The 16553-nt window shown below is 42.2% G+C and overlaps 1 protein-coding gene and 1 long non-coding RNA gene across 2 annotated transcripts in view; one reads left to right on the top strand and one right to left on the bottom strand.

Annotated features, from left to right (window-relative positions):
- Positions 1-16553, top strand: part of ABCC4 (ATP binding cassette subfamily C member 4) — a 247566-nt gene that overhangs the window by 148328 nt on the left and 82685 nt on the right. The window contains 1 exon segment of the mRNA XM_025441091.3: positions 12635-12714. Within this exon segment, the coding sequence (XP_025296876.3) occupies positions 12635-12714 (80 nt within the window).
- Positions 4595-8492, bottom strand: LOC112655885 (uncharacterized). Its single transcript, XR_003133937.3, has 3 exons — positions 7802-8492; positions 7529-7663; positions 4595-7286 (listed from the first exon to the last, which is right to left on the bottom strand). It is a non-coding gene; the product is annotated as an uncharacterized LOC112655885 (long non-coding RNA).

Raw genomic sequence — 16553 nt, 5'->3', positions numbered from 1 at the left:
AGAGGTGGGAGGACCTCAAAATACAAGGGGTGAGAGATATTTGAATAGGTCAAGATTCCATGTGCAAAACAGGCAATGGCTTGGTGGCTATGAGGTTGCCTAAAGTCTGAGCTTTTTTTAACTGGAGAACGAGTAGAATTACAACACATAGAGCCTTATTTCCAGGTCTGCCGACTTTTATATGAACTTACAAAAGAAGCAATAAAATAGTTGGAAATGTTACCGTCCTTCTCCCTTTAAATAAGTAGACTCTACTTTCGCTTCCAACACGGGGTTGGAACTCATAACCCTGAGATCAAGACCTGAGCTGAGATTGTGTCAGGAGTTTAACAGACTAAGCTACCCAGGCGTCCCATCCCTCTCTGCCTGAATGATATTTTTTTCTTTCTTTCTTTACTTTTTTTTTATGGGGGGAGGGGGGGGCGGTGGGAAACAAAGGTCCATTTACCCTGAACAGAGCTCAGCCAGTTTTGTGTAATATCTGTTGGCGGTTCCTGGATATTAAAATGATGCGCCGGCGAGGAGACTGGGGTGTTGGTTGATCTGTCTCCAGCACACCTTCAGTTACTTTACATAGGGTGGGTAGTGGGAGGGCCCATTGTTTTCAAGTTTAGTCATGCTCTCACGCCAGACGTTTTGCTGTCCTATTTTTGAGCATTACGAATAACCAGTGTGTGTATTGGAGATCGCAAGGGTTGATTTTGCATGCTGAGCGGTGATTTCCAATCGGGGTTTTCTCAGGGACTGGGTCTCATTCTTGTCTGTGGGCTGGTGGACTTCTTTGCTCAAGCGAAGGCTTCCTAAACAGGCCTTGCTACCACCACCTCTGTGGGAACACATCGTTGAGGTGAGACTGTTCCATGTCTTAACCCTGAGGGCTCATTCCTTCAGAGATTGGAAATAGGGACTGTGCACACAGCTTTGAAAGACAGTCGAGGCACAGTACACCAGGAAAAAAAATAACCTTCTTGGAGACTGTGTGGTGCATTCCTGTTATAGAAGTCCTGTGATGCATGGTTTCCTGTTCTGTTTGCTATCCGAGTCTCTTAACTCCATGGCCATTCTCCTTCCTAGAGTTCATGCTTTAGGAATCCCCGGAAATTATGCAAATCTATTGTGTGGGCTTTTTCCAGTGAAAAAGTTCCATAGCTTCCATCAGACTCACCGTCTTAGGGATTTTTCTACCTGTTGCCGACCAGTGGTCTGTACATCCCTGACCATATGTGGGCCATGAGGCCACACGTACTGTGATGTGAGGTCTGGGGTAAAGGAATTAGCCTGGTCTAGTTTTCCAACGTTTTTCTTCTCAATCCTTCGGAAATATAAAAATAATGATTACTTGCTATGGCAAAGCATTTCTGGCTACTCTAACAAAATGGTTTCCTGGGGGCAATCCTGGGGCAACCTTCAAGCTTAATCTCCTCCCATACTGTTCAGCAGTTAGCGATTTGACACAACAGGTCAGGATTGGGGATGAACTGGATCCTAAGCCCCTGGACTTCCCTTATCAAGAATGTGTTTTATTAGAGCCCGTGTGCACATTCATTCTCTCACCGATTTGCCCACTTGCTACTCTCTTCGTTCAGCTTACAGTAACTTGTGTAATGTAATTTTGAGGTGGAGTTATTTGAAATGTCTCACTTTAATTATGGTTAGCTAAGAGAGGCTTCTTGGAACTCTTAATCAAGAGTGATAGTCAAAGTATTTAGCATCTAGTGGAGCAGGCACTAGCTGTTTCTATCAGCCCTGCCTAGAACTTAATTGGTTCATCCTTAGTAGTACATATTTAATAGAGCTTTGAAATGTGTCCAGTCAAGTAGCTCCATGCCATGGATCTGTTGGTAAGAAATTTTCTGAATGTCCACCACACCAGTGATGAGTCCTGGCTTCCTACTTTACAGCTGAGTGTTCTTGAGTTAATTTCTTCTTGTCCCTAAGCCTCACATGCCTTGTCTGTAAAGTGCAGACTATGTGTTGCAAATAGTTTTGAGATGATGTGTACAGTGTGTTTAATAGTCTCTGGTACTTACTTAGTGGTGGTCCTATGGTGGAGGTGGGTAGTGGTATTCTAGAAGCCAAGCATAAACAAACCAAAACAACCACCAGAAGTAATCTAACTACATACCTCCTTGATGTGTAGCACCAGGCATAGGGACGAGTCGGTGTGGGGGTTTGTCTGCACATGGAGATTGAAACAGAATTGGTCTTGGGGCATCTCTGTTGCACCCTTCAGACTTTTTGCCAGCCTGGGTTGGATATGTAAGATGTCCCTCCATCCTGATAGCACCAGCCTCTCCCTCTATACTTCCTCCTTACAACCATCATGGCTTTGAAGACGAGAGGCACCCATAGAAGAGAGCACTTGGACCTCTTTCTGACCACAGGGAGTTCTCCTTGGCATTCCCCAAAGACCTGGCTTTTTCCTTTCTTGCACTTAAGTGCTCTCCTATCTCAGCACACCTTAGGTCATGCTCTTTCCATCCACTAGGCAAATATTTGCCATCCTTTTGCCTTTCCCTCCTCCTAGTTGTCACACATGTCATTCCTCATACCTGGACAGTCTCCATTCTCTGCCTTCCTTCCGTGGCCATGTCTGCACCAGGAAGACCTGTCAGGCTGGCCCTGCCTAACCCTGGAACGCACATTGTCTGGTGATACTCACCGCTGCTGCCTAGCGTGTACTTCATGCCACCTCTGTCTGTGCTCGCCGCGTTCTTTGTTACTGGAGACACTACATTCACTTCTGTGTAGCGTAGTCACATGTTGCCAACGTTAAGAGTATGAAATGCCCCTGAGGGACACCAAACAGAGTTTAAATCTAAATGGCAAGGACTGAGTTAGGGATTAAAGATACTTTCACTCACTGGCTACCAGGTGGTAGAGCTACAGAGTAAGAGGATGTGGTAGCCTGGAGAAAGGAAAACTTGAATATGTATGTAGAAAAGCAGATTTTGGTCCTGCCCTTGGTGTCTCAGAGATACTGCAATTTTTACAAGTCATCGCATTTGGGTAATCTAACTGGTATCTCCCAGGTGGGGAAAGAAATGGGAAAGATCCCATTACACAAAGAGCACACATATCCTTTTGAAACCCCTTCTCCCTCAGTCTGTCAAGGTATGTCATGGAACTTTGAAATTACTATTTTTTTAAAAGATTTTTATTTATTTTTTCATGAGAGATACAGAGGGAGAGGCAGAGATACAGGCAGAGGGTGAAGCAGGCTCCATGTAGGGAGCCCAATGTGGGACTTGATGCCTAGACCCCGAGATAATGCCCTGAGCCAAAGACAGACGCTCAACCACTTAACCATCCAGGTATCCCTGAAATTACTATTTCTAATCCCTTAATTGTATGAAAGGGCAAATGACCACTGGACTTTGGCGACACAGTGTGATGATTATTCTCGAAAATTTTTCATATTGCTAAAGGAGAAGCTGGGCTCCCTGGTTAATCGACTGCATTCTCGATTCTGTCTGAACTCCCAAATGATGCAGAAATGCTGGAACGTTAGGTTTCTTCCTGCCACCACTGGTTATACTCCTAGCTCTGTATAGCTGTGGCTTTTCCCCAGCTCTTTTGACTTCTGCCACTGGAGTGAGCAGGAAACATTTCTCAGACCTGCTCCATTTAACCTTTCTTGGCATGAAGGCAAGTACTAAGGGTGGGCAGAAGAAAACCATCAACCATAGGTAAATTGATGCCATATTTACTGTGATTAGGAAGAAAGAACCTTTGAGGGGGCTGTCTGAAGGGAACCATAGGCTTTCTCCCTCAGCGTCTGGTTAACATTACCCTCTCAGGCCTGCACACCAAATTCTGTGCTTTAAGAAAATGGGGTGGGTTACGGATGCACCTTCTGAACACTACGATTTAAATTAAATGTTGTCTCTTATGTGTTTTAACTTTTGACTTCTTAGGGGGACTTACTAGCTTTAGAGGAATTCTGTAGGCCTAGGTCATGGTTGGGGCAGAACTTCTCAGTATCTGATTACCTGTCACATTAGTATCTGTGCCTTGCATTTCCGATCCTGTCTGTGCGTTCCTTCCAGGCTACTTACCTTCTCTCCATTGCCTGCTTCCTCATCCTCACATGGTCTGCGTCTGCTCCAGCCTCCTCCCTGGCTGCCACCCTCTCAGCACTAGAGACTGCTGTCCCCCTTTCCTCTATTACCTCTGAGACACTGGGTTCCCCTGTTTTCTAGTGCTTTCTTGTTGTCACATCAGCTTCTGTTAATTGCTGTACCAGTTTTGGGAAACTCAGTCTGCAAGTGGAAATTTCAGGCAGCCTTTGAAGGAACATAGGCACATCGATTCAACAACAGCACAGGGAAAGTGACAAGTTGGACAAAACAGACACTTCATGTTGCAACATGAATTTCTGCAGTTGGGCAAACACTGCCAAAAAACTGTACGAAATATCAAAACTAGAAATAGGGACTGAAATTTGAAAACAAACCATTTATTCCTTATAGCAGAAGGGCTTGTTTTATTTATTCATTCAGAATGGGTTTGAGCTTGCTTGATTTTTCTTTTCTTTTCTCTTTTCTCTTTTCTCTTTTTTCTCTTTTCTTTCTTTTCTTTTCTTTCCTTTTCTTTTCTTTTCTTTTCTTTTCTCTTTCGATTTGTATTTATTCATGAGAGAGGCAGAGATCTGGGCAGAGGGAGAAGCAAGCTCCCTGTGGGGAGCCTGATACAGGACTCGATCCCAGGACCCCGGATCATGAGCCAAAGGCAGATACTCAACCTCTGAGCCACCCAGGTGTGTTTTTGAGCACCTTCTATGTGCTAGGCGAGTTGGTCAGGCCCTAGGGAAACATTAGTGAAGAAAATAGCATCCCTGTCCTGCCAGGTGCCTATATTCTAATGTAATTTGTGTGTGTTGAAAGAGAAACAAATGGTCTTTAGCTTTTAGAAGTAAGGAAGGGAATTTAAAAAGGCAGTGATTACATGTGTAAAGGTGAGAAGATTATTTTACAGGTTCCTGAGACAGAACATGATCAGTACCTTGCTTAATCCTTCCTTATTACTCAGAGTGTGATCCCTGGACCTGTTAGAACCCAGGATATTAGGCGGCACTCAGAGCTCCTGAGAATATACATTTTCATCAGGTCTTTGGGAGATTGGTGCATTGCTTTTACGAGTTTTGGGCTATTTCCCATCTAATGCCACTTACTCAGTAGCCCTCTAGTCCTGCTGCGTTTGCTCATGTGTATACAGCACAGAGAAGACTAGAGCTTGGTGGTCAAAATGAACCTTTCCAATCATGTCTGCCTGATTGACATTCAGGAAGATGTCATTGAGTAGTTTCCAGGTCTCACAAACTCTGTTTTGTAAGAACTATTTCTTATATATATATATTTTTTTTACAGATTTTGTTTATGTTTTTGTATAGGAGTCCATCTTTAAAGAAAAAGTGGGAAAGCCAATGGGTTTATGATATTTTATTAGCAAATCCATTTTGAGTTCCCCCTGGGCACTTGACATTTTATTATATAGTTGTGTGTGAAATGTGGTTTATGTTTAAAGAGAGTGTATAACATAGTTGTGAATGTAGGAGTAATATACTTGAAAAGTAGTTAAAGCACTGAATGGATTTATGAGATATTCTGAGAGTATACCCAGACTCTGGGGGGATCCTGAGGGAAGCAAGCTGAAAGAGTCTCTCATCAAATAAAGTGTCAGAAAAATTGTGCCTAAGACCATGAAAATTGCGTATGTGTTTGCTGAGAGTAACCCTGTTTAGTTGCAGAGTCTCCACAGTCCTCATCACTATAAGGGAAAGTGGAGGTTAGAGGCATGCTCTGCACAACAGCAAAATGTGTCAGCTGAAAGCACAATATTGGAAAACTATAGTGTGTTAGGGTGTAGGAGTGCATCTCACGTAACCTCAAGTATCCCCAAAGGACCCTGCTATGTTTAGAAACAAATGCTCAGAATATTACTTCTGGATTGTCAAGAAAAGATGTATTTATGCTCTGTATCTTTTGTTTAAAAAGATAAGAATTCTATAGTTCACATGAAAAAGGTTCTGCCAAAATGATTTCGATTAAAAAAACTTCTGTTACCTACAAGGGTAATTAGTAATTGTAAGTTGACAAAGTAACTTGACAAAATCTATCATTTCCCTGACTAATCTTAATAAGTGAGTCTCTTGTTGGATCTGTGGTGATAGCTCTAGTCAGGGCATTTGGCATGAAAATGGAATCTATTCAAGTTAGGTCAGATGAGGAAGGTTTGATTGAAGGGAAGCAGCATTCTATGGAGCCATACATAGCAGAGCCCGCTTCTCCAGAAGCCGTAGCTGGGCTTTTTATCATGGCGCTCCTGCATGTACCCAGATCCCTCTTCTTGGATGGGGAGTCTTTTTCCACTTTCCTGCTACTCTCTGACCTCATAGTTCTTGAGAGGAAACTTCTAAATGACTTGGAAGCTGGTCAGTTGCTTGGTCACCCCATGCCTCTTTGATCTGCTAGCTGTGGCCAGGCCTGTGCCTGTTTCCTTTATCTCCCAAGCCTGTCTGATAAAGATGGAGGAGGTTGAGTGAGTGGCACATACCTGAGAGCTGTATTTGTCAGCAACAGTCTTATGGAAGTGAAAAGGCTGAGAATTCTGGGTAGATGGGATTGAACAGGGATGGACAGCCTTCTTGGTGAGTGAATGGGAGAGAGAGAGGAGGCCTCCATGAGAATAAGGATCCAGCCAGCAGTGATGCACAGGTCAGGTAGGTACCTCTCTTCTGTCTCTTCTCATCGCTGTTAAAGTTTTATGGATTGGATTTGACAGATAAAGAATGAAGGATATACGTGAAATTTTTTTAAGTGCAAAGTCTTGGGAGTATTTTATCTGAAGTAAAAAATCAAAATGACTTACAAGATTTCATCTTGGGTATTGTGGTACAGGTGTAAGGTAAAGTTGGAGAAGTTGGACATGAGTATTTGCAGGCCAATCTCAAAGACTTTTGTTTAGTTAAGATTTGTCAAGCTTCAGATGTTTCTTAGGGATAGCCAAGTGCCCAAGAAACCCTGGGAGATCAGGAGTAGACAGAAAATTTGGCATGTATATGCAAAGAGTGAGTCATTAGAAGGAAAGTGAGCAGAGTTTCCTTGGACAAATTGCTGATGGTTCTAGCCTGAGAAGAAAAAGTAGACTTTCTCATGTCTTCTTTTTCTGCTGTGTGCAAATACCAGGTTGGCTTGCCAGTAACACCTGCCGCTTATGGAATATTACTGCATCATCCTGAGAGAGGCTGGACCATGGATCTTCTTGTGTCTCACAAGGAGCTTGATCTAATGGGATTTGAACATTTCTTTTAGCTTCAGAACACTCTCTTCAAAGGCCACCTCTGTCTGACCCTCTAGAGGGAGGAAGCCTGTTTAGGGAGGGCACTGGGGAAGGGACCAAGAAGCTCAGAGTGAAGGGTGAAGGGTTGGGTGTCTGGTGCTGAGTGAGGTTGCCTTCCACTTTTTCTAGGCACCCCTATAGAATCGTAGAATCTTGACAAGGTTTGGAAATTACTAGCCCTGATTACCTTTCGTGTTTCCTTAAAGCTCTGTAATCCCCTGATGATGATGATGAGGACAACCCCTTGCACCGGTGTGCCATCACACCACATAGAGGGTGCCATTGTAAGGACAGTCTGCTTTAGCCACAATGTTCTTCGATCCTGTGACATAAGGGAAACAAGTATATCACATACTGTTTTCAGGCTAGGGATTGGGTATAAATGGGCATTTGATGAGTTGTGTGAAGAGCTCTTGCTACTGAGTGTCAGAGGAGGACAACAATCTTGGTGGTTTCTTACCGATGCTTTCCTAATTCCTGCTGCTCTATTCCATGACATTCTTTGATGAGCCACCGTGTCTGACCTATTCTGACATCAGTGGTGACGGCTACATTGAACTCCGAAATCTTATGCTGAACTGGTTTTGTAGGATGATGCAGAAAATCCATGCTCCTCCAGCTCCCTCATGCCGCACAGTGATTTTTTTCATCCTGGTGACCATCTCTGAGCTCCCCTGAATACCTTCTCGTTTTAATCAGTCATTACCCCATCACATGGCATTGACCCTGGAAGGTACAAGTCCATTCTCTCTGCCCTTTTGGAGAGACTATCCTCTTTTGGACAGGTTGTTTGGTTCCTTTTTTTTTTTTCTTCAAAGATTTTATTTATTCATAGAGACAGAGAGAGAGAGAGAGGCAGAGACACAGGCAGAGAGAGAAGCAGGCTCCATGCAGGAAGCCTGACGTGGGACTCGATCCCAGGTCCCAGGATCACGCCCCGGGCTGCAGGCAGTGCTAGACCGCTGCGGCACTGGGGCTGCCCAGGTTGTTTGGTTCTACATCCCACTTACCACTAGGAGAGTGGTTCTTTTACTTCTCCTCACCAACCAGACCCTCCACACTCCAAAATACCCAGAAACTGGTCCAGATCCCGCATTCCTGGCTTCTAACTGTACAGAGCTATCAAACCAGTGACCCATTCATATCAAAAGAATTAGGTTCTAGAATCTTCCATGAAGGTAACCATGAGCACATAGCAAGAAGTTCCTAATATATAAGAGTTCATGAAACACATCCACTTTCACCTGTAGGTAAGGTGTGGCATGGCCTTTTGTGCTGGTACCCAAGACCATTTCTGTGCTAAATGGAGTTCAGAAGGAAACAACTACTGACACACTATAGCATAGAAGGACCTCAGAAATGTTGGGCTAAGTCAAAGAATTCAGACACAAGAGTCTACATACGGTATGATTCCATTTGTATGAAATGTCTCAAAAAGGGGCAAGTTTATAGAAAAATAATGTAGATTAGCTGTTGCCTTAGGCTGAGAATGGGAACAGGATGTCACTGAAAGTGGCATGAGACATCTTACGAGGAGGAACAAAACTGTCTTAGAGCTGGTATTTGATGGCAGTTTGTCAATCAGTAGCGTTACTTAAATTCATTGAATTGTATGGCTGAAATGGGTGAGTATTTAAGATACAAAGTTATATGCCTCAATAAAAATAAACCTTAATATTTTATGATATGCAAACATGCCTCCTTTTTTCTTTTTTTAAAAAAAGAATTGGATCCACATTAGACATGGGAGCTTCTTCCAAGTTTCATGTTGTAGCTTGGTTGTAAGAAGTAGAGAAATCCTACATATGAGAGAGAGGGCAGAGCATGGACTGACCAGTGATTGACTCTAGCTCAAATTACACAATCTGTTCTTTAAGATTTTATTTAATTATTTGAGAGACTGTGAATGAGATAGAGCACGGGGCGGGTGAGGGAGGAGCAGAGGGAAAGGGAGAGGCAGACTGCCACCCAAGCAGAGAGCCCAACTTGGGGCTCGATCCCAGGACCCTCGTATCATGAGCCAAAGTCAGAGCCAACCATGTGGGGCACACCCCACCCCTTTCTTTTTTCCACATGTAATGCATAGTCACTATAGAAAAAGAGTATTGATTAAAAAAAATTAAAATTACACCTAATGTATTATAGACCTGTTTCAGTCTTAATGTTCATGTTCTTCTCACTTCTCAAATAACCCGCATTGAACATTGTTGATCATTTATTAGCTCCTTGGCATAGATCCCTGGAATTTCCGGGTCATACGGGTTGTGATCCTAATGTTTATGTATACTATTCCAGTTGTTCCCAGAACTCTACATCAACCTGTGCAATGTGAGTTTTCATTATATGTGGCTCTAAAATGTGATCTGGCTGCCGGAATTGATTGTGCTTGGTGGTCTCATGATTGGTTAAATATCCTGTGCAGGATAGGGATCGTGTGTTGTGGCTCTACCCCGAGGTGATCAAAATGATGCCTGTGCTGTAATTTTAATCCCAGAAATAAAGGCATCCTGGAGACTGACCATCTGAGTCTGGACAGGTGGCAGTGGCCAAGGTAGGGTACTGTGCCTTCTCAGGGATAATTGAGGCCCCACCAGCTAACTGCATGCAAGAAGTCTGGCAAGGATATGATTAACTTTCTTCAAGCATTGGATGGGCTCTCACATCAGGAGAAATTAGATTTACTCCGTGTACTTGGTTGTAAGAGCAGAATAAGCAGAGGGTTGCATGTTCTAGGAAGGCAAGATTCGGTGTAATGTAAGAAAGGCCTGCCTAACAGAATAGTCTGAAAGTGGATTGGGCTCCCACTTCTATGTCCCCGGAGATGTTCCATTTGGATGAACAGGCATGGCATGTGTTTAGTGAAGGGAATGCATCATTTGATTTGGGGACCTTTGAGGAAATTTCATACCTATGGGGCCATGAACTTGAAATCACAGTTCTCACTGTAACTAAGTCTGTGGCAGAGACTTAGTTGTTTCTTGGGGCCAGAAAGTAACTTCTTGGCTCTTCTAATCTCACATTTTCTGCACTCCCCGGGTTAGTGACAGTTTAGGTTTTTGACAGTCTTTGACATTCAGGTCAATTATTATAGTAGCTGTGTGGAGAGATGGTTTTCTCAGTTGTGTGTTTTCCTTGTATTTTATGCTGTTTGCCAACCCATGGGTATTTTAGACTTTAAGACCCCTGCATCTGATAGAAGGTAAAAAGGATGGGTTTCAGATATCATCACTGTGTAGCCTTTTCACCTTTAAAAAAAAAAAAAAAAAAGAGCCCAAAAGTGAATGTTGGTCTCAGTATTATGTAAGCTGAACCATACTTTGCAGTGTTCTGAATCCTGACTATGTTGAAAAGTCCTTTTCCATTGAAGAAATAAATGTTTAAAGTATGTCTTTTAATATTTCTTGATGCATATTTTCCTTATTTTGGTCTTGATACTTGGAAGATAAGAAATAACGAGGTAGTTCACAAAGTCTGTAAGAATATGTGGAAAATTGCCCATCTGATTTTAGTGTTTCTAAGGCACATCTGTTTAACCGCCTAACCTTTTGCCCCTCAGATTGTGGTGTGTGGAACAGCAGAGAGGACACCACCTGGGAGCTTGGTAAAAATGCAGAATTTCAAGCCCCAGTCTCAAGCTACCGAACTTACATGTTACCAGGTTGACCTTCTGACAGGGCCTGGTAGACAGACTTTGCCAGGAGACTAGTTCAGATCCTGTGGGCAATAGTAGTGATCTCACCTTGGTGTTTTGTTTTGAGCACCTGCTAATGTACCTGGCATTGTGACTGGGTTCTTTCTCATGCATGAGCCCATGTAATCCTCAGAATCACCCTCTCAAGGAGGTATTATTAGAGGCTCAGTAAAGCTGTCACTCAACCTGCCAAAAGTGTCACTATAAGAAGACAGTTTCTGGGGTCTGTATCTCCTAAGCCTGAGTCAGAGAAGTGGAGGCCCTGGTTGTCATGTGTCGCCAAGCATGGAAGCCTCCAGTTCCTCCACCTCTTTGCCTGAGCAACCCTGAGCTTCTGGCAGTAGTTAGTTGCTCAGCTGCCAGCCTCTGGCCATTCACGATCTAGTAGGGGCTTGGTATGGAGGGCCTCAGGAGGAAGTCACCTGTGACTGACGTTGGGAAGAATTGTAGAGGCCCCACATCTCACCTGCAGGCACGATTCCTGAAGCCTCCACTACAAAAGGAACTTCAGGGGCAAGTCAAACACATTTCTCAGGAGTTGCTTATACTAATATAGTCTGTTTATGTGTAGCTTCAATTTCTTTGAATTCTGTCTTCTAAAAACTAGATATTTATTACAAATCTGTTCTCACTTTCTGTTTTCAAATCCTTTAGGATGTACTGTTCTCTTGGATTCTACAAAGGGATATACAGTATGTAATAAATGATCTTTTTAAAAAATCTAATATTTCATTTATTTATTTTGAGAGAGAGAGAGAGGGAGAGAGCGAGCACCAAGGGAGGGGAGAGGCAGAGGAAGGGGCAGAAGCAGTCTCCCCAGTGAGCAGAGAGCCTGACCTATGGGGTTCCATCCCAGGACCCTGGGATAATGACTTGAGTCAAAGGCAGATGCTTTAGTGACTGAGGCACCCAGGCTCCCCAGGAAATGATCTTTGCTTATTAGGTAATGTTTCTGTTTTCTTGCCTGCATTCCTCTGGTTCTGTTGGATATTTAAGAATGAGTCTGTTTTTCACAGTTGGTTGTACTGCAATAGATAGTGGTTTATTACCCCGTTTGTAAACTTGCAACTTGGAAGAGGCAGGATTCCAAAATTTTTCAAAATGTAAGGTGCTGTGAATCATCGTGAGGCCAAAAAGAGAGGTTATGATTACATTTTATTTAATAAGTACCAGGCAGTAAAATTTTGATAACTGAAGCAAAATTATTATGACAATTTGGATCAATTTATGTATTTTGCAATTGTTTGTTTGCCAATCCAGCCTCCCTTTGGGCGTCCTAGATGGCATTTAAAAGGAGAGCAGGTTCTAAAATCCAGCAGCGGTTCCCAATACTGCCACAAGACCTTTTGTACCTCCATTTTATTAAAAATTTGAGTCAAATTTCAACTCCCTGCCTGCTGCCATTTGGTGGTATTTTTGCTTCTTTCTAGTTATCATTCTGTTTTCTTTTTCTTTACACTGACATCAGCTTATTTCGTATGAATGCGTAATAGATTAAATACATATGCATTTAAAATATTGTTTTGATTTGTCTGTAAATTGTTTCACTTAAAGTAGGCCTATCTGGGGAAATGAGTAATCTCTCATATCCTGTTCTTGCAGGAAGAATTTTAAATCGTTTCTCCAAAGACATTGGGCACATGGATGACTTGCTACCCCTGACGTTTCTAGATTTCCTCCAGGTAAGGTCACAGTGATGCCAGGTTCTCAGATGGAAAACTGCACTTCCTGTTCTTTCAAGTCCTTCCCATGGGGGCTGAGGGTGGGCCCCTAGGCCTGACAATGTCATGTTATCTTAGTAAAGGCCTTGTTTGTAAGAGAAAGGTGTGGCTCTGATTTGGAGGCTAAGTTAACATGAGTAATACCTGAAGTGTAGGAGTGGCTACGCAGTCATGTCAAGGTTGGTTCGAAGCAGCTACATGCTGGGTAAGTGGTTCTCCATCTGCCTTCCAGGTATCTGGCATGAATTTCACTTTACCGTGAGCACATTTCATAATATAGAAACAATCACCTCTCACGGAAAGATAGCCCAGATTAACTAAATTATGCATTGTATTACCACAAAGGACAAATATTTACTGCACCATTTTGGGGGATAAAACCAGGTGTGGTTACTAACAAAGAAAAGATTAGTAATAATAAGGTGAAAATAATACTTTGTTTGCAAGGACAATAGAGAGCGGTTATTGCAGATACAAAGCCTTTAAAGGCAAGTACATTTAAGCCAATAATTTGAGTGGAAGATCAAAGTCACCTCAGAAAATGTCTTTTTTGTTTTTTTAAGGCAGCTTTTCTTTCACACGTTGATTGCTCTAAATCTTAAGGGTGTGTGTGTGTGTGTGTGTGTGTGTGTGTGTGTGTGAGAGAGAGAGTGAAATACAACAATCCCACAAATACCTTCTATATAGCATTTGTTTTGTTTGTGAACTTGAGGTTCAGAGAAGTGATATTGGGTCATATCATGCCTCATCTGCTCACTCAGTACTGTGGCACACGTGGGATGCTTTTTAAAAATTTATTTATTCATGAGAGACACACAGAGAGGCAGAGACATAGGCAGAGGGAGAAGCAGGCTCCCTGCAGGGAGGGAGCTCAATGCGGGACTCGAGGATCACGCCCTGAGCTGAGGGCAGACCCTCAACCACTGAGCCACCCAGGCATCCCCATGGGATGCTTCGTATGCTGTTTACTTCTGCCCACTCTTCAGTGATTCAGGCGGGGGAAGTTTCTTTTTTTCCAAGTGGGTTTTTCTTTTTCTTTTTCTTTCTTTCTTTCTTTTTTTTTTTTTTAGATGATATTCTAAGATCTCTGCTGCTGTTGCTAATACTTTCTGAATTTGTGTTTTACTCTCCTTTATTTTTTTTATTTTTTTATTTTTTTAAGATTTGAATAAATGAATGAATGAATAAGATGTCTTATTCATAAGAGACACAGAGAAAGAGAGGCAGAGACAGAGGGAGAAGCAGGCTCCATGCAGGGAGCCCGATGCGGGACTCGATCCCGGGACCCCAGGATCACACCCTGGGCCGAAGGCAGGCGCTAAACCACTGCGCCACCCAGGGATCCCTTACTCTCCTTTAGTAATCTAATCATGAACTCATTGTATGGCCTGGAAGTAGAAATGCTGCCACTGGGGTCTGCGATTATGTCTTCCTTCTGATGTGTCCTTCCCCGCCCCCATTCAATGCCCAGATGCACTTCAAGTTGAAAACCTAGGGACTTTTCTGGAGCCACTGTTATAAATGGAGCCAGAATTACTTAATTTGAAAAATTAGCTGTGTCATAAAAATCACTACTGGGCCCGAAATGACCACATCATTTCTGTGAGTCACTCAGAAATGCAGCAGTGAGTATCTGACTGCAAACAGTGTAGCCCCTGGGCAAAGGCATGCATTGTTACTAACATGAATTAAACAGAGATATGGAGGAAGAGTACTTTTACTGCGAAGATCTGATTTTTCCGTTCCTCTTATGCAAAAGTATTTTATAAATGTGTCCTGCTGGGTTTTGCTATGTAATTTATCCCCAAGAAACAATCCTTTGCCAAAACATTGTCACATTTTCCCAGTGATAGCTCATTACATTGACAAGATTTGAGAGAAAGGTTCTGTTTCTTCACAAGTGCTAGTTCAGCAGAGGTTGAGTTTCCAAAGTGGCTGGCACACTGTGTGTTCTGCACATAGTCAGCCATCGTAATTGGAATGGTCTGCCTATCTTTTGCATGATGTGTGGAGACACAGGGCTAGAAACTACTTGAATTCTTTATAAAACATTCTCAGCAGCCCAGGGAGAGAAAATCCTAGTATAGCTGCACTTCTCTTTAACCGGAGAGACAAGGGCCTTTTTATTATGTGCTCACTTAATCTTGGTGTGACTTATCATCCTGGAATACGGGTAGTCCCAATTAGCTGATTTCTTGACTCTTAATAGCTGAGGTAAATCTCGATTTTATTGTCTCCAAGAATGGAGTTTTGTCTCAAGGATAACTCAGTTATCAATTATGATAAAGATCTATTGTCACTTGTTTTGTTTGCAGGTGTCTTTAATAAGCCTTTCCATAATCCCTTCAGGAAGAAATATTTTCTCCTTTTAAAAATAGTATTTTCTAAATAGAAAAGCTCTGATCCCTGCCATTGTTGTTGATTCTTTGAGGGACATTTCCCAACATTCATTGTTTAAATGGTTGTCAGGAGGAATCAAGGGAAACTTCATAAACAATGCAGTAACTGGTTCATCTTACTTTGTGCGTAGAAGCCTTTCTACAGGAGGATTTGCATGCGATGAGTAGGCTTTTGACTGAGGTATCACTGGGATCATTTTGAAGTATTTGGGCCTGTTGCTATATTAGCAAGTGAAGATTTTTATTAATGCCACAAAAATGAATTTAACCTGCCCTCAAATAAAGGCCAACAAATACCAAAATGTAAATTGGATTTTTTTTTTTTTTTTTTTTTTAAGTTGGATAGGACACTGTAAGGATAAAAACAACCCGGTGGTGTTCTGGGACTCTTAATGGAATCATGTAAACTTAAAATAAACACTATTATGGTAAGCACATAGAATGAAAACTAATTTTCCAAATCAAATACATTATATTCAATTCATTTTCCCCAATCAACCAAATGTTTAAAACCTGTTAGTTATAACAGCAATCTTCTGGAAATTAATTAGAAGCCTATTAGCTCTGCTAGCTGAGCCGAATGAAGAGGGTTGCTTGTTACATTTCTAAATAGGCTCCTGAATTAAAGCAAAGCAAGGTCAAAATGACAATCAGCTCCACTCACACCTCCTGGCTTTGCTTAAGTAGTTGATCTAGCTTTTGTTTGCCTTTTTAAAGGTGGGTGGGTGTTAATTTTTTTTAAAAAGAAAATTTTACATACTTTGACTCAGTCTTATAATACATGTAAGAGTTTTAACTAGTCAGGGGAAACATGCAGGTCTCAAGAATATTACCCGTGTGAACAATAGTATCTCCTCAGTTACTCTGGGATCTGAGATGGGAATGACTTTCAGACCTAGTGATCAGTTCATGAGCTCTTCTCCAGAGTTTTGTTCACCCTTTTCACTATGGCTTTAGGACATTTCCTTGTTGCCTTTGTTTCTGATGTCAATAGCAAAAGCTACTATTGACATCGGGAGGCCCCCAGTTAGAATGTCTAACATCAGATTCTTTGGTTAAGAACGCTCTGACTCTAGCAGCTCCTCCTATGCGCAGAGTAGCTCAGAACTTGAGCCTTTCCAAAGGTAACAGGTGAGTTTCATTGAAACGGTTGAGTTTTAAAAGGACTGGGAATTTCCTTATCAAGAAGTTACCCTTTTATTATCTTGTAGGAGATGAGCCCTTTCCCAATCTCCATATCCTTTACATCTAGTATTGCTGAGCCAGAAAGAACTTGGCAGAATTTATAGAGTAATGAATGGAATGCAAACCGAAATCCAAAACTCAGATACCTTCATGAATTGAGAGTTAAGTTTTCCCCTCATCAGAATATTCAAATTAAGACCATCTCCTATAATGTTT

This window comes from Canis lupus, chromosome 22 (genome assembly GCF_003254725.2).
Source record: "Canis lupus dingo isolate Sandy chromosome 22, ASM325472v2, whole genome shotgun sequence".
Classification (NCBI taxonomy): domain Eukaryota; kingdom Metazoa; phylum Chordata; class Mammalia; order Carnivora; family Canidae; genus Canis; species Canis lupus.
This window is presented reverse-complemented; position numbering and strand designations above follow the sequence as displayed.